The 25,607-nt window shown below is 41.4% G+C and overlaps 1 protein-coding gene across 2 annotated transcripts in view; it reads right to left on the reverse strand.

Annotated features, from left to right (window-relative positions):
- The window catches only part of LOC107387976 (integrin alpha-M), a 26,664-nt gene extending 1,203 nt beyond the window's left edge, over positions 1 to 25,461 (reverse strand). Inside the window, exons 1-31 of one of the 2 annotated variants that reach the window (XM_054749187.2) lie at positions 25,149 to 25,461; positions 23,801 to 23,900; positions 23,556 to 23,650; positions 23,027 to 23,091; positions 22,835 to 22,949; positions 20,357 to 20,493; positions 19,978 to 20,120; positions 17,035 to 17,182; positions 16,667 to 16,817; positions 16,426 to 16,499; positions 16,213 to 16,336; positions 15,920 to 16,056; positions 15,654 to 15,794; positions 15,335 to 15,556; positions 15,103 to 15,236; positions 14,774 to 14,916; positions 14,531 to 14,688; positions 14,315 to 14,440; positions 14,076 to 14,149; positions 9,748 to 9,889; positions 9,570 to 9,668; positions 9,394 to 9,479; positions 9,240 to 9,323; positions 9,014 to 9,083; positions 8,801 to 8,899; positions 8,604 to 8,684; positions 8,414 to 8,524; positions 8,170 to 8,283; positions 7,983 to 8,093; positions 467 to 542; positions 115 to 262 (exon numbers count right to left, since the gene is read on the reverse strand). In XM_054749187.2, the coding sequence (XP_054605162.2) occupies positions 468 to 542; positions 7,983 to 8,093; positions 8,170 to 8,283; positions 8,414 to 8,524; positions 8,604 to 8,684; positions 8,801 to 8,899; positions 9,014 to 9,083; positions 9,240 to 9,323; positions 9,394 to 9,479; positions 9,570 to 9,668; positions 9,748 to 9,889; positions 14,076 to 14,149; positions 14,315 to 14,440; positions 14,531 to 14,688; positions 14,774 to 14,916; positions 15,103 to 15,236; positions 15,335 to 15,556; positions 15,654 to 15,794; positions 15,920 to 16,056; positions 16,213 to 16,336; positions 16,426 to 16,499; positions 16,667 to 16,817; positions 17,035 to 17,182; positions 19,978 to 20,120; positions 20,357 to 20,493; positions 22,835 to 22,949; positions 23,027 to 23,091; positions 23,556 to 23,650; positions 23,801 to 23,900; positions 25,149 to 25,185 (3,396 nt within the window). In that variant the 5' untranslated portion in view covers positions 25,186 to 25,461 and the 3' untranslated portion in view covers positions 115 to 262; position 467. Of the gene's footprint in view, positions 1 to 114; positions 543 to 7,982; positions 8,094 to 8,169; positions 8,284 to 8,413; positions 8,525 to 8,603; positions 8,685 to 8,800; positions 8,900 to 9,013; positions 9,084 to 9,239; positions 9,324 to 9,393; positions 9,480 to 9,569; positions 9,669 to 9,747; positions 9,890 to 14,075; positions 14,150 to 14,314; positions 14,441 to 14,530; positions 14,689 to 14,773; positions 14,917 to 15,102; positions 15,237 to 15,334; positions 15,557 to 15,653; positions 15,795 to 15,919; positions 16,057 to 16,212; positions 16,337 to 16,425; positions 16,500 to 16,666; positions 16,818 to 17,034; positions 17,183 to 19,977; positions 20,121 to 20,356; positions 20,494 to 22,834; positions 22,950 to 23,026; positions 23,092 to 23,555; positions 23,651 to 23,800; positions 23,901 to 25,148 lie in introns of both variants that reach the window. The other variant, XM_015963279.3, reaches the window with a different exon arrangement.
- Between the last annotated feature and the right edge of the window lie 146 nt (positions 25,462 to 25,607).

Raw genomic sequence — 25,607 nt, forward strand, 5'->3', positions numbered from 1 at the left:
ATCATTAAAATAGTCCAACCGAGATGAGACAAATGCATGTTTCAGGACTTCAGTGTTCTCAATGACTGGATTCTAGCAAGTTTCCTGAGCTTAAAAACGTCTAATTTTATTTACCTACTTGAGGTGTGAATGAAAAGAAGGTACTGGGTCAAACCAGATGTCTAGATCCTTTATCTTCGCACTGCCACTCGACATTAGACCATAAAACTGCAGTGTGAAATCCTGGAAGCGGTCCAACATCAGAGGAACAGGCCTGTAAATACTGACAGTAGAGAAGGGAATGTCTAACTGCAAATCATCAGCACAGCAGTGATAACATGGAAAGATCAAAGAAAAGGTGGAGTGTGTGTGTGTGTGTGTGTGTGTGTGTGTGTGTGTGTGTGTGTGTGTGTGTGTGTGTGTGTGTGTGTGTGTGTGTGTGTGTGTGTGTGTGTGTGTGTTCTTTGTTTTCCATCTGTGGGTGAACCTCAGGCATTCGCTGGTTCAGCCTCTTCTGCATTTGTGGCCATTTTTTTGTTGTATTTGCTCTTGAAAAATCCAGCCTGTGGACAGAGAAAGATTAATGAGCATTTGCAAAGTAAAGCAACAGAAAAACAATGAAAAAATACATTAAATTATGTTTGTTTATTTTTAACCTTTCTTTTACCAGGTAAAATATTCAGAACTAGTTGCTTTTCACAAACATGAACTGATTGACGGTACAGGTAAAAAAAAGTACTACTAAATCACATAAAGGCTAAAATTACAGAATAAAAAGAGCAGTGCAACAAATGTTTATGTTTATGTATTCAGCAGACACTTTTGTCCAAAGCGACTTACAAGTGATAATCGGCATGTTGCCCTTGAGGCTAACAACAACTTGACATCAATCATTGCGAGGAGGGAACAAAGGAGTGGACGGGGGGTGGGGGGGTACAGGGATGGTGCACTTGAGGCTAACAACAACAACAACAAACAATTTCCAGTCAGTTGTAGGTGGCAGTGAGGCAGCATGATGAATCATGGAGAGGAGGGAACAGGGAGTGGATAGTAGAGAGGGGGACAGGTGCAGGGAGGGTGCTAGTTTAGAAGATGCTTTCTGAAGAGCAGGGTCTTCAGGAGTTTCTTGAAAATCGAAAAGGAAGCCCCTGTTCTGGTAGTGCTTGGTAGGTCATTCCACATTTGTGGAATGATGCATGAGAAGAGTCTGGATTGTCTTGAGTGTGGTGTAGGCACTGCTAGCCGACGATCCTGTGATGACCGGAGCGGCCGGGCCGAGACGTAAGCCTTTGCAAAAGGATTCAGGTAGATGGGAGCCGTACCATCTCGGACTTTGTATGCTAGTGTTAGCAATTTGAATTTGATGCGTGCTGCTAGCGGTAGCCAGTGGAGCTCCATGAACAGAGGGGTGACGTGTGCTCTTTTTGGCTGATTGAAGACCAGATTCGCCGCCGCGTTCTGGACCATTTGAAGAGGTCTCACAGTACAGCCTGGAAGACCAGTTAGAAGGGCATTGCAGTAATCGAGGTGGGAGATTATAGTAGATTGCACCAGGAGCTGGGTGGCATGTTGTGTTAGGTATGGTCTGATCTTTCGTATGTTATACAGCGCAAAGCGGCATGAACGAGCAACAGAGGAAACATGATCTTTAAAGGTCAGGTGTTCATCAATCACAACACCCAGATTTTGAACTGTCTTTGAAGGAGCCAGAGATAGGAAGTCATTTTGGATTGAGATATTGTGCTGTATGGTTGGTGTTGCTGGGATGACAAGTAATTCAGTTTTAGAGAGGTTGCGTTGGAGATGGTGGGATTTCATCCATTTTGATATGTCAGAGAGACAGTTTGATATTCGTGCAGAGACAGTGTGGTCGTCCGGTGGAAATGACAGAGTTGGGTATCGTCTGCATAGCAATGGTAGGAGAAGCCATGTGATCGAATGATCTCACCCAGTGAGGTGGTGTATATGGCAAAGAGAAGAGGTCCTAGTGCAGAGCCCTGGGGGACTCTTGTGGCAAGATGGTGCACGGTAGAGCATTGTCCAAGCCAAGATACACTGAATGATCGTCCTGTGAGGTACGATTCAAACCAGGCATATGCTTTCTCTGTGATGTCCATGCTAGAGAGTGTGGACAAAAGGAAGCCATGGTTGACAGTGTCAAATGCAGCCAATAAGTCGAGCAGGATAAGCACTGAGGATTTGGCAGTCGCTCTAGCTTCTTTTAAGGATTCCGTCACTGCTAACAGAGCAGTTTCAGTGGCGTGGCCCTTTTTGAACCCAGATTGGTAAGGGTCAAGCAGACAGTTTTGAGAGAGGTATTCTGTGATGGCTTTCTTCTTCTGGCACTCACAGAGCACAGTCGTTTCTGCTTTGCTCCCTTATCTTATCTTTTCCCCAAGGCTCTTTTTGTCCCGTCTGCCTACAGAGCGCTTCTCTGCATTTCCTCTGGAAATCACTATTTTTCAGAAATGGATTTAATTAATTGGTCATTCAACGCAATTGATAAGATTTTTTCTACGATGAGAATGGAGGAGGGGGCTCACGCTTGCCCTCACGGGACACACGCAGCGGGATACATGCTCTTCCTGGAAGAAGTGGAATGTCATCTGTCTCTCTCAGCTGTCCATTGAGGACGTCGAAGATATGTGGATATTTGGCCTGGTGATCACTGGATTTCTTCTGATTGGAGTGGGAGGATATCTGGTTTTCCGAAAAATTGGGATGACGGGAGTGATTTGAGGGCGACCCGCACCCATGGACGGCACCGTCCGGGCGGAGACCTCACAGACTGGGACGTTACTCGAGGTGAATCGCAAGCTGGACAATGTCTTAGCTGCGTTACAGGTGTTAGTGCGCAAAATGGATGTCATCTTGGAGAGGGTCACCGCACGGTGTGGAGATGTTTAATCACCATATTGGCTTCACTGGAGGACTTGAATGATCAATACAGACTTTAAGGCAGAGAGGAAAATTATCTCTGCCTGACCCAAACAAAGTCCTGTTATCCAATCTGATGCCATAAGCAGCCTTGGAGTTGCGTGCAAAAAACCCCACGATGGAAGGAATGCAGACAAATGCTGTGAAAACCCTACCTACCGCCTTCAGATTGCGGTCTCTGCATCGAGGTCATCAAGATGGAGGCACTCACTGTGCTCTGTGCTTTCCCATGACCTCCCTCCCACCTGTGGATTCAGTTGGCCGAGCGCCACATAGGCTGCTCCCGCTGAGGAAACCAGGGTCCCAGCACCCCCCCCCCCCCCCCCCCCCCCCCCAAGTTCCAATGCTCTGACTCGCTGGAGCGCTGGCAATAACATTCTCTCTGAATCTCTGATTCTTTGATCTGCTTGAAAGCCACCCTTTCAATGATTTTGGACAGAAAAGGGAGGAGAGAGATAGGTGTGTAGTTTGCCACATGATTTGGAGGAAGAGATGGTTTTTTTAGCAGCGGTTTAACCTGAGCATGCTTGAGAGGGGTGGGAAATGTACCAGATGTCAGTGAAGCGTTGATCACATGTGTGACTGCTGCGGCTACTGTAGGAGCAATAGCTTGGAGCAGCTTAGTCGGAATGGGGTCGAGTGGGCATGTAGTAGGGCAGCTGCACGTGAGAAGCTTGGACACACAGTTCTCAGTGCGCTGGTTCACCCGAAAGACAAAACTCTTAAAAACAAACTGAACAATGTGGTGTATGCTGTACAGTGCAGCGAGGAATGCCCAGACCTCTACATCGGAGAAACCAAACAGCCACTTCACAAGCGCATGGCACAACATAGAAGAGCCACCTCCACGGGACAGGACTCAGCAGTTCATTTGCATCTAAAGGACAAAGGTCACTCTTTCAAGGATGCCAACGTTCACATTTTGGACAGAGAGGTGTAACGTGAGGAAATATGGGTTTTCTGTCACAATGGTGGTGTTGGACTCAGCTGTGTCAAAGCTGGGTCGCGGAGAACTTTCACCCACAGATTAAGACCTGAACGCCAGCGAGTCTGGGAGGAAACCATAACATCTGCCACCTGCAGTCTACCAGAAGATGTGTTTACATGAGTTGTACCCAGACCAAGTCAAAACATAAAGTTTAAACTTCTTTTTCTTGATTTTAATGTTAAAATAACCATTATCATTTTGCTCATTATAAATGTGTTTAATCAAATGAATGACTAGTATGCTTTGGGGTAATTATAATGGATTAATGAATCCACACTTAAGTAGATAATGTTGAATGTGTGGTACTGACCTTCACACTCAAGCACACAAACATTCACATACACCCACACACATCTTGCCCACAGTAAACTCCAGACACATTTGATGACGCACATGTTTTGCTTTGAGAAGAGAAAGGTTTTTGGTAAGTTTTCAGTCTTTTGAGTTCAGTTCGTGTTGGACAACGAGAGAGAACAGACCTGAAAACCAAAGGGGGGGCAGAGCCTGTTGGCTCGTTCTTCCCCCCTTTCACGCTGTTTCTGCCAAGCCAGGCAGAATAGCTGAATCGCGACTTCTAACGAAGACTCATTACCGAGTCTTTTGATTTCTGAGTGAATTAACTTAAGAAAGCGCATCGATAAAACGCTCTACCATCCACGTGTACCGAGGGCAACTCTGGACCGGTTCCGTTCGACACCTATGTCTCCTGTCAGCCGCCGGTGTCATCTGGATGAACCACAACATCCTCCACGGCCCGGATCCGAAAGAGGGTCCACAAGAGTTCGGTGAGACAGAGCACGGTTTTTAGCGTTTGATGCAGTTCTCTGATAAGACCTAAGTTTATCCAAACCATCACTTCACTCAGACACCTGTTTCTTCTTGAAGCAAAATCAGACTCACACACGCATTCATGTCACAACATTCTCAATCTTCATAAATTCACCAGAAGGTCTATTTGAACAAGAACAGCATATAAACTGTTAAAAGATTGTCCCACAAAGTTGCCAATGTAATTGTTATTTCCTGGTTGTCAATTTTCAAAATCATTAGTTTAATTTGAAGAATTAAAACTTTTAATCCTTCAAACTTGTTTCCTCATTGAACTGAAACACAGACACTCAGATATTATCGGCAGTTTATGGATGAAAACAACCTTTGAGTCTTCTGAACAATATAAAATTTGGTTATTGATTTATTAAAATTAATATTCTGAATTAATACGTAGCATGGTTTCTCTTTCATAAAAGAGCATAAATCCATAACGCTACATAGGTGGTTTGAAAGAGGAGTAAAGGAAGCCATTTATGTCCACTGTGAGCAACCATCTTTGAACAGAGGTGGTGGTTTACGACACCAACTGTCTGCCATCTATAATCCAGTTTTGAGATCCCTTCCCAGATGCCTCAATGCCCATGCATATCCTGGGCCATCTGACCTCAGGAATTCACATGATAGAGTGAGGCCAGGCTTCACAATGAGCTCACCCGAAACTCTGGCTGAATAGGACCCACACCCACCCTCACACCTTGGCTCATGTGTTTATGTTGAAGATCATCAGGGGGTCTTTTGTTCCCTCTTTGGGGGGAAACTCCCACTGGGTTTAAATCTGGGACTCTCCACCATTTGACCATATAACTGAAGAAGCCTCTCGGATGAGAGGTGAAACGTCTTCAAGCAACTCAAAGAAGTCCAGACGCTTTTCTTTCAAAGCTCATTAGACTACAATGATCTGGATGACTGAGAGCCTTCACAGAGACATGTGTGAATGTTTTACTGATGTCTTCTCATTTTTACCCCATATTTATTCTAACCTGGTCCTGTGTGTTCATAGAACATTGAATTGCCATGCAAGATATAAATAAAGAAATAAAGATTTAATTTGATTTAAACCTTTTCAGAGAGGCGTGTTTTTTTTTCAGTGATTAGGCTGGACGTGTTGTTGAGCTAAGACTAGGTTTCAACTTAAGCCCAGATCACATGGATGGATGTTTTAATTGTCGAAAGACTAAAACAGAAAGACCAAACACTCTGATGAAAAATCACAGATATACCAATTTTGGTCCTGCTGTGTGTGGTTTTCAGCAACACAGCAAAAACTGCACATTAACTCATTTAAAATGCAACATTGTCTGGTCAGATGAGAAATCTTGCTAGATCAAATGTGAGATTGTAGAAAATGAACATGGTGGAGGAGTGTGCCGTTCACTTCTGTGACCTGGCTTTGTTTGGCTGCATGACCCAATAAACGGGTGGGACACTTGTTTTTCCTCAAAAATCGGACAAAGGCAACATGTTTGAAAGACCTGACATGATCCAAGCAGTACCAACATGCTTCTGAGCAGACCAGATCTCTCTGAACACACCACACACAGCAGGAGAATCTGATCAAATTATCTTTGGAGCCATCACAGTAATCTGATAGCAAGACAAGTAGGGCTGCACAATATATTGCAAATATATCGTTATCACGATATCAGCATGCGCAATATGCATATCACAAAGAACAGATAAATATCGCAATGAAAAGTCAGCTCAAATGTTTGCTACACATAATGCATTCTGTCTATTAAATGAAAGCATGTTGCTTTCTTTAACAAATCAAATAAAGCTCTTCACCCATTTGGCCAATTGGGTGGGTTCTCATAGGTTAGATGTCCGCCCCCGAGGCGGGCGGCAGTTAATTCTGATGGTTAGCAAACACCTGCGTTAGCTTTGTTCTGCTCTTCTGCTCTTGCCACTGATCCACTGATTGCCTTTTCTTGTTCATTTTCTTTTCCCCTTTAATCACATCTTTTACTTTTCTCATTTTTATGAATTTTTTGTCATTTTTTGTTTCTTTGTTTCTGATTATTTTAGTTCCTGAGTTAAGTTTTTATTTATCACAAGTTATATCGTCATCGCAATATTAATCACTGTTATCGCATATCGCAGGTTTTCCTAATATTGTGCAGCCCTAATGACAAGCCATCCTATATAGCCCGTATGTGTATAGTGCCTGCTTAGGTTTCTACAACTCCCCAAGGAGCTTCACAACACAATTGGTCATTCACCCATTCACACAAACATTCACACGCTGGTGGGGATGAGCTATGATGTTGCCACAGCTGTCCCTGGGCTCACTGACAGAGGCGAGGCCTGCTGAACACTGTTGCCACCGGTCCCTCCGAAAACTACCAGCAGGTAAGGCGGGTTAAGTGTCTTGCCCAAGAACACAACAGCAGCATTCTCTGGTAAGAGCCGGGTTTGAACCTGCAGCCTTCTGATTACTGGACAACCCGCTGTACCTCCTGAGCTACTGCTGTCCCTGCTGAATATATATGGCCAGGGTTCATTGATGGCTCTCAGCCGTGGGGTGGAATTTATTGCTGTCTTTCAAACTGTCTCTGCATGCAAATGGATAACAAACAACATGACGTACTCATTGCTATGGATGTCAGTCAGCGACGCAGTCCGCCATACTCTATCAAAGAAGATGCAAATACTTCCTTTTTCTAAATAAACGAAGGTACTTCTATTTGCTCTTGAGTGAAAGAAAAGCCAGAGTCTAAATAGCCCAAATTTGATGCCAAAGCCTTCTCAAATAAGTCATCACCATTTTTGCTTTTTCAGTAACATCCCACCTACCAACAGAGTTCTGTGATTGGCCCACCAAACCAATAGAGCATTGTGATTGGGCCACTATAGGTGGGGCAATCCACCAGACATCGTGGAAGCAGCAGTGAGAAAGATGAAAATACATAATTTTTTTCCAAATAAACACGCTGTGATTGGCCAGCCACAATACTGCCCGAGTCTGCGGAGATTCCAATTTTTCTTCGGCAAATGACGGTCTAGATTCTGGGCTTGTAATCTGGCCCATCTGAAATTATCGGAAAAGGAGGATCGGGTCAAGAATCGGTACAATTATACTGCTGTGTGAACCGGGCTTTCGGACGGACAAAAATTATCCTGCTCCAAATCATCACGAAGAAATATCTGTGTGTCAAGGTTCATCACTAAGTCACCGTCCCTGTTGGCTGTTTAACTGAGCAGCTAGTTGGAATGAAAATGTTTATGTCACCTCAAAGCTGTGACTCACCTTATACAGGACAATGGTGAGCAGAATGAGAAGCAACAAGCCTCCCAGAGATCCTCCGATGATCTGTTTGGTGAAATCTGGTTCAGGAAACACTTCAATCTCAGCCTCAATCTAACAAACATGGAGACATTTTTAATCAACCTAAAGCTTTTTTATTCTAAAACAAACTAGGTAATGATGCAGTCACCTTGCAAACAGGAGGAGCATAGTTAGAGGCTGTTGAGAAGAAGATGTACTGGTTTGCATCGTATTCTAGACTGGCCATACTGGTCAAGAGCAGTTTGGCAGATGGGAGTCCAATCTGAAAGACAAAAGATATGAGTGAGTTTTTTGTTACTGCATAACTAAGTCCATGTTTACTATGTCTGAAGTATTAATTGGGGTATCTGGTCAGAACCGGTACTGATTATCATCACCTAAATGTTGATTACCTGCTCTATCCACCCTGAGCTGAGGTTTGCAGAGATCTTATGTGTTCGTTTCTCATTCTTTTCCATGAACCTTTTGCACCTGAACACTCTGCACCTGGCTACAGAGCAGTCCTGCGGGTGACAAACTCAAACATAGATCATTGTACTTCTCATTTTTAATCATAGTTTCCAACAGGTTGTTTATTCTTACCACAGCTTTTGTTTTCTTTATCTGTGCAGCAAAATCTGTGACGACGGGTTCTTTGTCTTCGGTTCTATCACAGTCTGTAATCTGAGTATAGATTCCTAATGTATGTTATGTTCTCTTTTTTTGCTTTCCCTTTTTTATCGTCGTTTCAGTTTCTACTTAGCATTTTATATTATGGGACAGTTTTATACATGTTTTACCTGCAAGCTGTCCATGTCCACCCAAATGTCTTTGTCTCCGAGTTTTACGGGAACTTTTATTACCTCGGTGAAATTCAGAGGCCTGATACTATTAGTGACCTGAGAGAGAAGATTAGGATTGGGGGTTGGGTAAATGCACTTTAAGGTCTGAAGACTAGATGATAAACCTGAAGGTGATACTGGTCCCAGATATAATGAAAAGTAATCCATTACCTCTATTAGTTGTTCGAACGGTTTTTGCAGATCATTTTTTCCAAACGTGAAGTTCCTATAGCTGAGAGAGCTGGAAGGACAATCAACATTCAGTGAATAAAAAGCTAATTTCAACATGAATTATTCGTATTTGGATCATTAAAAGCTGGATAACCAGCACTCCTTGGTGTTTCTAAGCTCTTAAATGTGAACAATTAAACTATAAACCTGTAGGAAACCAACCCACCTTTCAATTGTTATGAAAATGCTGAACTTCAGATTAATCTCCTTCTTCTTATAGACGTTGCTTGAAGAATGCTGCTGATTATCACTAAATCACACATTGAAATGTGTTTAAAAATAAATAAATGTATAAAACAACAGAATCAGACAAACATTACCTTGTAGCATTTGCAGTGACAAAGATTGTTCTCTTGTCATTGAGTGGTGTTCTGGTATTGAACCCATAAGAAACGATGAAGATCGCCTGAAAGAAAACAAAAGGGAAGGATGAGACGACTTCCTGTTAGACTCACCGTCTGAGCAGCAGTGAGAAGCAGCAGCATAACAAACTAACCTTAGAGTTGCTTTTGAAAATAGGTTTGTCAACACTGCAGTCTGTCTTTCCTCTTACGACGCCATCTTCACTGTCCAAGGAGTTACACTCAATTCTTCCCTGTTTTAAAGACAAAACATATGAGTGACCGGCTGGAGCCTCGGATCAGAGATGAACTCAACCAGTCTAGATTCCTCACTTGTAGAGATGTGAACTTCCTGTAGGAGAGTCCAACTGGGTATGTGAGAATGATGTGGCTGTTGTAAGAGTTTTCCCCGCTGTTGTCCACTGAGACGGTCACGTTTAAAAGCTCATCTATGCCAACTTTAACCTCTGAGGATCTGAAACGTTAAGACAGGAACAATAAGATAAACTAAGAGTCATGCAAGGACTGCTGCAAGTTTTTACTCACTTTCATCATAGATATATTAGTTTTGAGAATTTGGGCATAAATATGTATCTAAATGTGTTTCTTTTGTCCAGATGGACTGGCACAGTGATTTTTGCTTCAATAATCAGAAATGACATGTAGGAAGGGAACAATACTCGTCAGATTTTATTAGCCCAAGAGACTTTTGATAAAAAAAGTTTGTGCCTCCTTAACATCCCTGTTTACTCAATTTTTTCACATGAATAATACATCCATGTTGCCACCCACATGTGCTTACTTTTTGTCGCCATGGCTTTTAGCCAAATGCAACAAGTGGATGACTCGACAGAGTGCAGACCAGACAATTCAGTCCCACAATAAAACCTGAAAGGAATGGGTTCTGGACAAGAGCCACAGCATATCCAAGTATTTTTTTTTTACTTGAAAATTTCAGAAACACGTCAGAAACCTTAATTCACATTTCCTCACTGAGGAAGAAGAAAAGCACCTAGCCGCTACCGCTAGTTGCGAACCCTCATCAGAGGGCAATTGAGTAATGTACAAGGATGTCCACAGAAGCAAGACAAACAAGTTATAAGGTACATTGCAACTTTTACTGAGATGGATTTGCATTTGGTCATTGAGAACCAGGTCTTTTACGCTATGTATCAGATTTTGCAGCCACCATTCCACCTCTCAACTCAATGATAAGCTTGGTTTGTGCTTGACGCATTTACTTTCCACTTGGTGATGCGGCTCGCGGATGCAACACGCTTCACAACTTGCAGCATTTATGGTTCATGCGGCTTGCTTCTGCGGTGAGCCAATATTCTCCCAAACTGTAGGGGGCAGCATGGAGCTCTATTGCATTCATCCAACACTACACCATAGTAGAAGTAGAAATTACTGTTGTTTACAACATGAAAGTTGAGAGCCAACTCAGCTCTTAGAATTGGTGAAGTGTTTTTGTTTCCACCCGGATCACCGCTTTTCCCTTGCCTTCACATATCGGTCCCTCATGTTTTTCCTGCATTTTTTAACTGCGTCCTCGTCTTTTCCGACAGTGCGAGCTATTTCTGTCCAAGGATTATTAACAACATGTTGATCACTGTGATCTTTGAGAGCTGAATCATACAACTGTCTGTATTTACGAACTAGTTCTTGCCAGTCAGCCATGTTTTTCCGAGTTCGACCGTCCGCGTGGTTAGAAAATCTCCTAGGTGCGCGGTGCGGAGAGTTTGGGCCTTGCGGAGGCCAGGTGGAGGAGCGTGGTTGTTAAAATGACGCAATTTTGCCGCGTGGAGCCGTGCGAACCTCGCAAACGCGTCAAGCATAAACCAACCTATAGTTTCCCCTTATACAATGAAACGTAAAACAAATGAATGTAAACACAAACGTGTGGGTTGTTGCAGAGGCTTTTGCCTTTCAAACACCAAGGGGAGGGGAGGGAGGATACAATTGAAATGATAATTGTTCCCAAAGAATCCCACTGATTTAGTATAACCTTCACTTGGCGAAGTGTAGCATGGAACAGGTTGGTTGCATTCCACACGCAGAGGAGGACCAGTTAAAGTTGGAGGAAGATGGGTTTTAGAGGAGCAGTAACAGTGACAAGGCATGAAGGGAAGGGCTATAGCAGTGGGCTTGGGAAGCTAGTTCTTTGTGTCTTTGAGTCAGGCTTGGCTGGGAACTGATACATATCACATAGATCAGAAACTCATGCGTAAAAAACACACAATGACTGAGTGATGAAGGATGGGTGAGTGAGTCCTTTGAACTGTTTGTGAAGCAGGTGTCTGCCCAGCAGCGGGTAAAGAGCTATGATGCACGACTGGTGCAAGCTGAGCTTGATGAGGAGGTTCTGCCAGGGTTTGAGTTGCTTGGTGTTTTTGATGTGGATCCGATCTCGGTGGTCCATCCAGATCAGGAAGGGCTTTGGTGTGTCCATTACCCAGTAGCACTCCTCCAGTGCCCACTTCATGGCCAACTGCTCCCGAAGGAATACCCCCATAGTGATGCTGAGTGTGAGTGAACTTCCTTGAGAAGAAGCAGTAGGGGTGAAGTCTCTCGTTGAAGTCATGCTGGAAAGGAATCGCCCCTACGCTGATGTCGGAAGCATCGACCTCCACTCTGAAGCAGGGTCCAAATGGATCAGAATGGGTGCAGAAGTGAAGAGCCAGGTGACATGTCAGAAAGGCTGTTTGGCCTCTGGGGGCAAGACAAATGGTCGAGGTTGGTTGGGAGGTCTGGTCAGAGAGGTGAGGTGAGGTGAGGTGCTGTGAGCCACCACAGTGTTGTAGTTGTAAATGAAGTGGTGGTAAAAGTTGATGAACCTGAGGAGGGACTGGAGCTGTTTTAGGAAAGTAGGTTGAAGCCAGTCTGTGACTGTGGCGACCTTCTAAGAAACCATTGCCATCACTTTGTCTGAGATGGCACAGCCTAGGAAGGTCATGGAGTGCGGCTGGAAAGAGCACCTCAAACCTAAGCAAGGGTCATGAAGTGGCAACTATGCTTGGGCCCGGGATGAGATAATATTAGATGGGCCCCCCACAACAGGATTTCTCCTTTTGCCCTTGCTCTTTAGGGCCCCCCTCTTACCCTGAGCCCACTGAGCTCTGAGAAGAGGCTTCCGACGGGCCACTCTGCCATAAAGCCCTGACTGGTGGAGGACTGCAGTGATGGTTGATTTTCTACAACTTTCTCCATCTCCTGACTGCATCTCTGGAGCTCAGCCACAGTGATATTTGCGTTCTTTACCTCTCTCACCAAGTCTCTTCTCCCTCGATAGCTCAGTTTGAGAGATTTTTTGCAACCTTGACCAGATCCGTGCCTTACCACAATTCTGTCTTTGAGCTCTTCAGACAGTTCCTTTGACCTCGTGATTCTCATTTGCTCTGACATGCATGGTGAGCTGTAAGGTCTCATATAGACAAGTGTGTGGCTTTCCTAATCAAGTCCAATCAGTAGAAGCAAACACAGCTGGACTCCACTGAAGGTGTAGGACCATTTCAAGGATGATCAGAAGAAGTGGAAAGCACCTGAGGTGTGTGTCACAGCAAAGGGTCTGAATAATTAGGGCCATATGATGGTTCAGTTTGTATTTTTTAATAAATCTGCAGAAATTACTAAAATTCTGTGTTTTATTTTTTTGTCAATATGGGAGTGCTGTGTGTACATTAACGAGGAAAAAAATTACTTATTTGATTTGAGCAAATGGTTGCAATATAACAATGAGTGAAAAATTCACTGGGGTCTGAATACTTTCCGCACCCACTGTAGTTTTGCACTGTCCAGTCATCGCAAGTTTGCAAGTTCGATCTCGGCTTTGAGCAGAGAATGCTGCTGTGTCCTTGCGCAAGACACCTAACCCGACTTGCCTGCTGGTGGTGGTCGGTGGGACCTGTGGCGCCTGTGTTCTGCGGTCTCGCCTCTGTCAGTGCGCCTCAGGGCAGCTGTGGCTACATCTTAGCTCATCCTCACCAGGGTGTGAATGTGTGAATGACTGATTGTGTTGTTGAGCACCTTGGGGGGTTGTAGTGAAAACACACCACATTACCTCCATAGACTGACCACTTATAGATAACTAAAGGCTCCCTGCTGCTGCCTCACATTTACAGTAAAGTAATCCCATAGGTTTATGAAAGACGCTGGAGTTCCGGGTAAGTATTTTTAACCCTTCTTCGATTGTTGGCTGGTTAGGAGGAACAACCACCAGCTTCTTCTCTTCATCTCACACAGGATGGTGTAGGGTGCTGTCACATGTTGGTAGTGTTGTTGTAATTTATTTTAGTGTTACTGAAACTTTCTTTTATCCTCCTGAGAAATAAATCTTACATTCAGTGGCTAAACCTAATAAACAAGCTTCCACCATTGCTCTTGTGTTTTTTCACAAAGCGATATATCGATTAAATTGTGAATCGGCACACCTCTAGTTGTGTCTATACCTTCGACATATTCATTTACCATAGACATTTAATGTGATAATTATATATATATATATATTATATTATATATAATTATAGCACTGTGTTTATTTCTGTTATGTGATTTCCCAAATAGTTTCAATCTTGAGCATTAGCAAATGTTTTGTAATCTCAGCAAATGTAAGTAAAAGTGCATCAGACACACATGAAAGGCTTCACATCTGTTCCCTTTACCTGGTGAAATCAAAATCCACTTTTAGGTCATCTACGCACTTATTGTCATCCCCACAGCTGATTTGAAAGCTAATCTGTGGAAGAAAATGCAATGTTAGGAAAATAAAGAAAAATGCAGAATGATTTGGGAACTGCAAAGCCTTTTAAATGTAGCAACTATAAAAAAAGAAGTCAGACCAAAAGAAAAGCAATATAAAGACCATTATTCTATTGCTAAATTGTGGTTAGAAGTTACTCACAGGATGAAACGTTGCTGTTTTAGCCTGCTGGGAGATGCTTGGTGTGAGATTTGTTTTAGAAGGAAAACCATCAAAAGTGTATCTGAGTTCATTTTTGAGCGGATTGAGAGCATCTTCGGGACAGGACTGAAAGAGGGTGGAAAGATGAAGAGTTGACCTCAGCAAGGTAAACCTTTACTAGTTGCATCAGATTAGTTTGTAGGTATTCAGCTTTACCTCGATGTAGAAATCAACACCAATGCACTTTTGTTCATTCAAGTCAACAATAATAGATCCATTTTGGGCTCTCTGTTTCTGCTTGATGATGTAAGCTCGGTTGTTGGGAGTCTTACGAGTCGCATCCAGAGTTAAAGTGTAATTGAACCGTGCTTTAGCTGGAATGGACAAGTAATTTGATTTTAGATCAAAAGCATACAATCAGGAATTTATACGGATTAGTGCAATATGACAAGGAAAAACCTGTATCGACTCTAGACAGTCTCCTCATGGTAAAGCAGATTGTAGCTGTACTTTCCAATGGTTTTGAGCAGTTTGGGTTTTGAGTTGGGATTTCATTTGGGCTGAATGTCACAGTGGTATCCACCATCACTAAAGGTCTAGATCTATAAAGGAACACATTTAGAAAAGGCATGACGGTTTTGCTTTGGGAAAAGAAATAAAAGCCCAACCAAGAACTAGTCTTGGTCTCAAGGAAAACATTGTACATGTTTATGAAAGATAATGACCAGATTTACATGTACCATGGTTATCTGCACCTGCTTATAAAATAAAAAATTTGAAATGTTTACCTGAGCAAGACGACGGTTCCCACTGAACCCACCGCTAAGTCAGGCAGTGTGTCACCACTCTGATCATAAGACCATGGACTTATCGACAAACCAAAGAACTTTAGTCCTGATTTCACTTCAGAGGCTGCAATTCTCTGCAATGACAAATCTTATACTTAGCACTGTTTATTTTTATTGAACTCCTATGAAAACTATGACATTTTTAAAATATTTTTGTTAGGAGTTTGCTCACTTGTGAGTAAGCAGGATTGATCCCTTCACCTCCTTCTCCATTGAATATGTAGATGCTACCTTGGCCATCATTCTCCAGAGGAGCTCCAACTACCAGATCATTGAATCCATCTGCATTTAGATCAGGCAGAGCAGCAAGACTAGACCCAAACCTTGCTTTTGGGAATGGATCCCCTCTCAGTATTATTAGTTGTGATGGAGAATCAAAGTGGCAGTTGACGATCTGGTAGCGATGAAAGGATTAGGTGTTTTTTTATAGCTAAGTAGACATTTAAAAAGATGTTGATTACTATGACTATGAAACTATGGCTGGTATTTACCCGACCATTGAATGAGCAAACATAAACTCGTCCTTCTCTGTTGTTGTCTTTGTACATGGGAGCAGATATGAGGATTAGATCTGTGTAGCTGTCAGAATTCACATCCACGGCACAAACCTCTGCCCCAAAATATTCACCAATCTGAAGCAGGGAAAGAAAGAAATCATAAAGGAAAAATTATTGCAAAGACAAACAATACATTGCAGTAAAGAAACGTCTGTCGTCGCTGGGCATGTTTTTCAGGACAGCCATGCCTACAGACCTACCTGTTCTGGATAGGGGTGGATTTCTTGTTTGGTTGTTACTTTATAAACAATCCTCACAAGTCCTCTGTGTTTGTATCGTGGAGCACCAAGAATTGTCAATATGCCAGATTCACTTGTAGCTACTGCCATGGAATAACCTGGAATTTTATGGTCAAAAACATCAGTGAAAATGTTTAAATGTTTAGTTGTTAAACAGACTGATAGATCCTTCAACTACTACTACCACCATGACAAATGAATTTGGTATGAAAGCAGTGAAGTTAAATATTTGCTTGTTTTACACGTTTTCTCACCAAGATAACTATCAGGTTCTATGTCTTCTGGTTCATATGACAAACTGCCTGCAGGATTCTGAAGTGAGTGTTTCTTGTAGCCTCCTCTCCATTGGTTAGCACCAACAATAGACATCTGAATTCCCTGTGATGAAGGCAGGAAGTTTAAGAAAAGTTTTGTAAATACATAAATCCATGGTTAGTATCCTGTTAGTCTCCAGTGTGTTTCTTTACCTCAGGAACGATAGCTGTTCTGAACCCCTCTTGAGACAATTCCAGTTTCAGTGTGGCTCCACTGGCTTTAGACCCTGTAAAGACAAAACAAGTCCATTTTAGTTTCCAAAAAGTATTTTGAGGATGAAGTGTTTCTTATGTATATGTTTATGTTTTGCTTTTCAAAAATAGTCAGGTTTTGAGCTGATTTTTACATGTAATATAAAATGTTTTTTTTGGGGGGGGGGAATAACATCTGTACCTTCTATAGAAAAAATCCTGTCCTGCAAATTCTCTTGAATTTTTTCAAGTTTTTTAAAATTATCAACTTTAAACATAAAGTTCTCCGGAGGACTGGATGCTATCAGGTTGAGCTCTTTAGTTGCATCCTCCTTATCAAACGCTTCTCCCACCTAGAGACGTCGAAAATGCATGTGAGTTGATACACTTGAATAATTGATATTTGGATGTATACTTGGTAGACAAAAAAGATCAAGACACAAGCGCACACACACACACACACACACACACACACACACACACACACACACACACACACACACACACACACACAATGGCATAGACATGTTAAAGTTGTATGTATTTTCAATATATAGATTTGCAGCTCACCCCAACTGCAAATCGAGTGATGTGTTTCTTGTCAGCTAATTCTATTGCTTCGTCTAAGCCACTGTCAGTAGATTTTCCATCTGTAATGATTATCAAAATCTTCTTCACATTTGGTCTGGAACCTTTATTTGGTGAGAAGACATCTTCCCTGTCAAAAGGAAAGTTCATACAACATATTGTGAGTTTGAACCCTTTATAGGGACAACGTCTATATTTAGACATTTCCACACACATCATAAATGATGTTGGTGTGCGTTTTCACAAACTTAGAATTATGGGATTTCACCCAACCAGTCATCAGAGGTTAAGCTAGTCATGGTTTGCACCATGGCACCATTCCACCAATCAGTGCGGAGCTATAACGCGCCAAATATCGGTGTGTCTGCAGAACCAGAAAACTGCTCAGTCTCCTCTCGTGTTTACGGTCACATCTCTAAAACTAACAATGCTGGGTTTATGAAACTCTCACATCACCAGGTTGAATAGTTGTGCTAAATAAGGATATATGTATAAAGTTGGTGAAATCTTAGCATGAAAATCATATCTGCCATATTTGAACATTCGCCCTGAACAAGGAAAAGAAATTTAGAAAATTTTTGGTAAAATCTGTTGTTTTTTTAGACTTAATCTTAATATTCATGGTGTAATGTCACGAATGGCCTCATTTTGAGATCCCACAGGTCAAATGCACAGCCAGGTCAACTTACCCTGGCTATGACACATCCTACAGTATCTTTTCCCCTCACAGGAGTCTGGAAGTCTACACGTAGCCCCTTTAATCAGAGCCTACTTCCTCACACCAGCTGGACTGCAGAGATAATAAAGCATAAACAATAACATTCGCCTCCAAGGTCCATCACAGAGGAACTCTTTTAAATAAACTCCTTTATTCTAAGAAGAAGAAAGAAGATTTTATAATTAAAGATAGTCATTAAATATTGCCATTTATAATTATAAATAATGAAATGTTTCATTAATCTGTGCTCAAAGATTGTTTTAGTATGTTTACTTGACGAGGTCATAACATTTGCACTCACAAGTAAAGTTAACACATGACACATAGTTGACCTTTTGCCTAGATTCAGAGTCTCCATCACAGAGGGTGTGTCTCTAAGATGCTTGGTAATATCCTCAGACTTGTCAACTTTTGGTTGGCTAACCAAGATAACATCAATCCGTTAAAACTAGTTTTACTCTGTTTTTTCCCTGAGTTCAGCTTCAGACAAAACAGTTCGAACAGCTCAACAGTTTGAGGGTTTTAGAGGAAAAGCTTTAGACTGGCCATCTTTTGCATAACCTCTGGAACCACAAGGATTTTGACATGTCTGTCAAAACCTTCTTAAACCTTTTTCGCACCTGCGAAGCTGAAACAACCAGATAGTTTTCTGCAGAACAAAGCTGACTCAAAACTCTTTCAGAGTTATTTTTTAAGACGCTCGGTTTCATCCATCTGTCGTGACCCGGGAGACATCTCTGGACTGAAAGTTGGTACCTCGGTACTCTACAGCCCTCCGGTGCCAGCAGTCATCCGACCCCTCTCCCTTTCGGATCCACAAGGGGGTCTCCGAATCCGGGTAATGTAGACACACAGATAGTGTCCGAATGTGGTTCTGATAATAACATCTTTCTAGCTTATTTGCAAACCAAATTTCCATCCAGAACTCAGCTCTGAGAAACAGAGATTCTGAACACAATATATTCACACACAGGTTCCAGACGCCGTCCTTAGTTGCATCCACTTACAGTCAACAATAGTTTAAACAATTTGTCAAGTCTTAATTGTTTGTAAAATAAATTCTTATTTTGTTTATAAACCTGACTGTTTCTTGAATCAAAGCGAAGTGTGTACGATCCCCTAATGAATAAAATAATCTTAGAATCTTCTGACTAAAATAATAAGACCAAGCAGGTGATATTCTAGTTAAATAGAGTATCACCACTTATTGGTCACAAGTAGTGGTAATAATTTAAATAACTTTCTAAGCAATTTACTTAACCCAATTTACCCTCTATTATCATTACAATGGTAACGATAATGATAACAATTAAGATATTGAATATTTTTGCAGCATTTAACTAAGATTCCTTTGGAAAATGGAGTAGGACAGTTATTGTGCCAATCAATTTCACCATCAGTGATGATGATGAACAGGAGGAAGATGACATTGAGGCACATTCTCAAATATAAAATATTCTAATAATCTACATTTGATCAGAATTAGTACCTATTGTTCAATAACTTTTCAAAAATACGTAGTCTACAGTAATCTGTTTTTATAAACATATTCTAAATTCTTTAATAAATGTGATATATTCTGTATTATTGAACAGTGATATAATGTTCAGAAATTTGCTAGATTATTCTAAAGTGTCTTATAACTATCTATATTATTCAAATATAATGTTCATTAAAATTGTTCATGTTATTTTATTGTGGGATTACTTTTACCAGAACAGGGCCAACGTCCTGTTTTGTGCACTTCGTTTTCTCTGATTTTCGGCATGAAAACAAAAATGTAGGAAAATTTTTACAACTAAAATGCACTTTGGGTGTGGAGTAAAATAAGACCCTGGAGTTGAAATTTTTAAATTTAAATACTTCAATGAGTGTCCTATAAAGTGTTAAGAGGTTAAACACAATCATAGAGAGCAATTGTAAACTGCTGTTAAAATGCTTAAAGGTTTATTTTACAGTATCCTAATGGTATCTCTACTCTGTAGATTGAAAAGTGCATTGGCAGAATGGTGATAGTCTTCTGTTTCATGGATATGAGAACACAGTGGCTTCATTACTTTATGTAGCGGACGATGCTGCTAGAAGGAGAGGATTTGTTTCTTCTCTGTCATGGCGGCAGCTCATTGAGGTTCGGGAGGAGCACAAGGAAGGGGGGGGGGGGGGAGCATAATGGTGAGGTTAAATAATGAGATCACAGGGGTACTTACACAACTTTTTTGATGGCTGTAGCTGTTGCTGTTTTACCAATAGTTTGCTTTATTTTATCAATATGAGATTCCCAGGTTTCAGAAGGAAGTTTAGCAAGGTCATAATAAATTTGGACATCTGTTGAAAACCCTGTGATGGAAAACTGCAAAAAAAAAAGGGAAAAATAACAATAATGTAACTGCAGCTGACTTAGGTATGAGCCAGTGTTTCACAAAACATTATCAATTATCTTGTGTCATCTTCATTTTTGGTGTGTGTGTGTGTGTGTGTGTGTGTGTGTGTGTGTGTGTGTGTGTGTGTGTGTGTGTGTGTGTGTGTGTGTGTGCGCGCGCACGTGCGTGCATGCATGCACATGTTTGTGTGTGCATGTGTGTATACCTGTATGTCGTCTGTATCATTTTTCAGGAATGAACGAATTAACTTTTTCACAACATCCTTCATTTTTATGAAATCTTCTGCAGCCACACTACCCGAGCCATCCAGCAGAAAAGCAATATCTGCCTGGTTTTTACACTCTGTGCAAAATAATAGAGTTTGAAGATGACAGTTCAGTTCAAGTTTATTTATATAGCGCCAAATCACGACAAGAGTCATCTCAAGGCACTTCACATAATAAACATTCCAATACAGGTCAGTTCATTAAGCCAATCAGTAAAACATATCCTATATAAAGAACCCAGCAAATTGCTTCATGTCACTGACTGGTGTCAGTGTCTTTACAGCAATCCTCATACTGAGCAAGCATTTAGCGACAGTGGAGAGGAAAACTCTATTTTAACAGGAAGAAACCTCCAGAGGATCCTGGCTCAGTATAAGCAGCCATCCACCACGACTCACTGGGGATCGAGAAGACAGAGCAGACACCAACACTAACCCACCCACACACAAACACACATCCACACACAACATATATACCAAGTAATGTTTCTGTGGTTACATTGTGATTTCTTAGTAAATATCCTATTTGGTGAGAGATGAACTTTCTTTTATTTATCCTAGTGAATCTATAATTAAATGGGTAAACTAGTAGTAGCACATTCAATGTCAAAGAAAGTAAAATGTTATTATCAGGAGAGGGAGAATGTTTAAATGGTTAGCAACAGTGTTCAAGCCGATGGCCCCCTCCATGAGGGCACCATTTCCAAAGTTCAGTGTGTCTTTGTCATCAAGTTCATGTTAATTCCTTCACCTATGGAGGTCACCATTAGTTCTCCTGTGCATTGCATTCTGGGACATTTTTATTATTATGCATGACAAGTAGAGATAAACAATCTTCTCTTCGTGCGTTTGCTTTTCCTCACTTTGAAGTAAAGTCTCATTTATGTTTTTTATTCTCTATCAAAATCCTCAGATTTAAACTGGAAAGACTGAAAGGAAATGTGTGTGCAAATAACGCTTATGTCATTCCCAGAATGCCCTGCAACTTAACAAAAACAATGGTGATGTATAATGGAAATAACATTTTACATAAAATTAATTTATTTTTAAAGGAACACTTGGCAATCTGTAACACCTTTACCTAACAGCTGAAATGTCTCCTCAGCCTTTATTAGTGTCTACAGGAGCGTTTCATAACTGAATCAAACAAATCAGTTGTGTTCTTGATGCAAAACATGCAGAAAATGTGCTGGAAGCAGACTCCAGCGCTAGCATGTTGGCTAGTCACATTACTGTCGACTAACAGAGTTCCTGGTAAGTAATATGACTAAAGACCTGAGAAAAGGAATCATGTGACCACAGGAAAAGGCTGTAGCAAGTTGGCAAACCCAAACGAATATTCAGAGTGATGGGTGATTATAGGCAGGCATGTTGCTGGCTAGCCAACAGGACCAGAATCAGGAGTGGCTGGCTGGCAGACCTGCTCAGCAACAGCCAGAGTCTGCATGGCGCGCTGAGGATTCAGTGGTGTGTGAGGATACAAAGACCTTGGGTAAAGATGAGAAAGCGTCAATGTCAGGGTTTCCAGGTAAGAAGAGAGCTTATGTTGGTGGGTTTGGGTGAGTGTATGATCACTACCACTTGACAAATATAACATGTTGCGTTGTACTTACAAGCACAATAGGCTCATTGCTAGGTCTGCATCCAATCCTTATTTGTCTTAGCTCTCGTGATTCAGGAATTTCCTGATGTTGACTCATTGACTCCTATTGTGGTCAGATGTTCTTTTATTTTTTTTAGTTTCATCAGATGCATAATTTGATGCCTAAATGTTTTCTTTGTTTCTTCCGAGGCTCCATCATGATAAACACGCTACAATAAATGCTAACCAGGTATAGCTGGTCTGTTCTGAGGTGTAAACATGGAGTAAAACGTGACTTTGTGAGACTTCAGGACTGCAAGTCAAATGCTGCTTCCACATCTGGCCCTGTACGGGTGGGGTGGCGTCGGTCCCGCACCAGTGGATTTTGTTCACAACCCCTTCTCAGGAACGCAGAAATCTCAAAGCACGTAAAAGTCCATGATGCTTAAGTTATGCAAAGGCTGTGAGCAGTGTTGCTTTTGGAGACTCTGTGTGTGCGTGCGTTCGTGTGTGCGTGTGTGTGTGTGCGTGTGTGTGTGTGTGTGTGTGTGTGAGCGCGCGCGCGTGTGTGTGCATGTGCGTATGAGTGTGGTAGGTGTGAATTAGTGCCAGCCAATGAGTTGGCAGTTTCTGTACTTGCAGTCCACATGGCAGGGGTGAGGTGGTGCTCAGTCCTCAAAAATCAAAAAACACGTGTGGTTCAAGTCTCCCTTTGGGATCACATTTATGTAGCGAGGAAAACGTTTATCAAACAAGTGTCTGTTACTCCTTAAAGTCAAGACTGTATATATGAATAATTTTGATCTTCATGTGAAAGAAAAACAGTTCATCTTTACCTTCAGTGGAAGATGGATATGTGTTTCCAAATCTGTTCTGTGGGTCTATCTCAAAGCACAAACCATTGTACATAGTGATACTTTTGCAGTCTTTAGGAATACTTGGACCACATGCCTAAAACATAAAGTTTTATATAAATTTTAATTACTTTGATGTTTTACCTCCATTAAACATTTAACAGTTCATCTCACCAAAGTGTTCTGTGTTGTGGGATCAATTGCCAACGCCAAACCAAGAGACATGTTGACTGGAGCTTCTGAGGAAAGATTTGACAACAAAAATCTTTCAAAGTGATAATTGTTAACATAGCAATCAGGCTATACAGGCTGTACAGTGCGACATATATGTTGCATGTGCGCAGAAAATAAACTCTGTGTGATAAACTACTTTTAGACTTAGCACCCGTGCGGCATCTTTTCAAGTTAGTTTTTTTTAACCTATCCTACACTTCTTCTGCCACCACACTCCAGCAACCCAGTCTGATGAGAGCTAGACTAATTCTCTGTTTTCTGAAACTGCATGTATGAATCCACAGCTCAGCTCCTGTTGACCCATCCACCCAAACCACTATTCCTGTTCAATAAACACTGCACATCCTATCTCATCCTGTGTTTTGGATAAATCCTTGGGTACCATCCACTTGGCCCCTGACAAAAAGTCTGAAAGATGTAGGAAGCTGTGACAAGGAGAAGCAAACTTTGGTAATGAAGTGATTCTTACTTGGAAGATGTAGTTCTTTACACTCATTCACGCAATCGAATATTTGTCCCCTTCCATTACTTGAATACTGTTCAAATGGGGCACTGATGAGCAAACTGAGGAAAGAAATCAAAGGTTTTAAAGTGGCAGACTGAAGAGGCATTGGCAAATATTTAGTCTGTTGTTGATTTGGGTTTTGAAAAAAGAAGAAACACAAGTTGCAGACTTATAAAACCTGCTGCTTAACATTCAACGCAATGACTCACCCTGATTGTCGTTGAACCACCTGGTAGCCAAAACCTGCAGCAAAGTCACTGAAGGACTTCCAAGCCCCAGAATCAATGGAACAAAGTCCTGCATCTAACACTGTGGAATAAATGAAGCAGAAAAGCACATAATCGCTCTAATATCTCATTAACTGAACAAACATGTGTCTGTTGTCTAGTTTTTGCAGAGAAAGATGAAAATCCTACAGTTGAATAAAACTTTATACTTTGCAATAGGTGCATTTTCCTAAATAACAGATGAAAAACGACGTTTTCATGTTGAATTTGGATTTTTTGTTGTCTAAAAAAGTCTCTACTTTTAAATTTTGTGTTATGGAAAGTTAAGAATAAGCAATGACAGCATGAAAAATGATCTATACGCACTTGTATAGCGACTTTCAGAGTCAGAGGACTCCAAAGTGCTTTACATTACAGTGTATCATTCATCCATTCACATCCACATTCACACACTGGTGGTGATGAGCTACATCATAGCCACAGCTGCCCTAGGGCACACTGACGGAGGCGAGGCTGCCAAGCTCAGGCGCTGCTGATCCCTCCAACCACCACCAGCTAGCAGGGAGGGTTCAGTATCTTGCCCAAGAACACAACAGCAGAATTCTCTGTTAGGAGCAGGGATCGAACCTGCAACCTTCTGATTACTGGAAAACCAATCTCTACCTCCTGAGCTATTGCTGCACTACATATGGCAACAAGGTTTTGGTTGCCAACACAGTAGTTTAGATAATGGTGGCTTTTAGTTTCTTGGTTGTTTGACACTTTATTTCGTGTGATTTAATATGATGATGTGTTTTAAATTGTTTAAAATGAAAAAATATGATTTGAAAAGACTTTTTACATGTTACATGTTGTTCTGTGGGTTTAGCAAGATGCTGCTGTTGCCTTTTCCCTTCAACCAAAGAGAAAGGCAGTTTTTAACTTTGAAGTAATGGCGTACAACAAACCTCAAAACATTTTTCTTGCAGCTGTGAACCTCAATAGATCTGCTGAACTAGGCTGTCGGCGGTTGGAAACCTCTCTATGGCGATCACAATGTCAGAGTGACTGAGACATAAATGTGCAATGTCTACGGAACCAACACCTGAACAATTTTGGAAGTATATAATTTATCATAAATTGTTCGACTGTGCCACTGTTTATGAGGTTCTAGGTTGAAAACCACATTGTTTTAGCAGCTTACGTACTAGTCAAACATTTAGATTTAGAAGATTTTCCTGCCTGATGAATGCTACATGCGTGTAACAGGTTACAGAAATAGTTTTCTGGAGCCTGTTTGCATTACAAATATAAAATAACTGAAAAAAATAGAGGCACAAACTTTTCTCACCTGAGCACAAAAGCATCACAATACGGATCCCATCCATTCTTACCTCCCATGCAGTGTAACTAAATGTGCGGTATATTTGCTCTTAAACAAATTATTTGGAAACTAGGAAAGAAAATGTCCCTACTTCATATGAGGAGATGCTAAAAGCAAAATGCAAACTTCATAAAAGGACTGCTCAAAACCTGTAGAGGAAATGTAGGTGGAGTTAAACCACCAGCACTTTCAGCACATGACCTGAAACCTTTTCATTTTTGCTTTAGAAGCAAACAGAAAAGAAGTTGGTGCATTTAAACATTTGCTGCAAACATAACTGAAGACCTTGGTTCAGCTGCAAATGCAGGCATAAGAAAACGCGGCTATACTGCCCTGTTACTTCTACAGTGTTCTATAGCCCCTGTACCCTTCTCTTTACACGTACACATGTGTTTGTGTATTTACCATCAGAATCTTCTGACGCAT

The sequence above is a fragment of the Nothobranchius furzeri genome, chromosome 16 (assembly GCF_043380555.1).
Source record: "Nothobranchius furzeri strain GRZ-AD chromosome 16, NfurGRZ-RIMD1, whole genome shotgun sequence".
Classification (NCBI taxonomy): domain Eukaryota; kingdom Metazoa; phylum Chordata; class Actinopteri; order Cyprinodontiformes; family Nothobranchiidae; genus Nothobranchius; species Nothobranchius furzeri.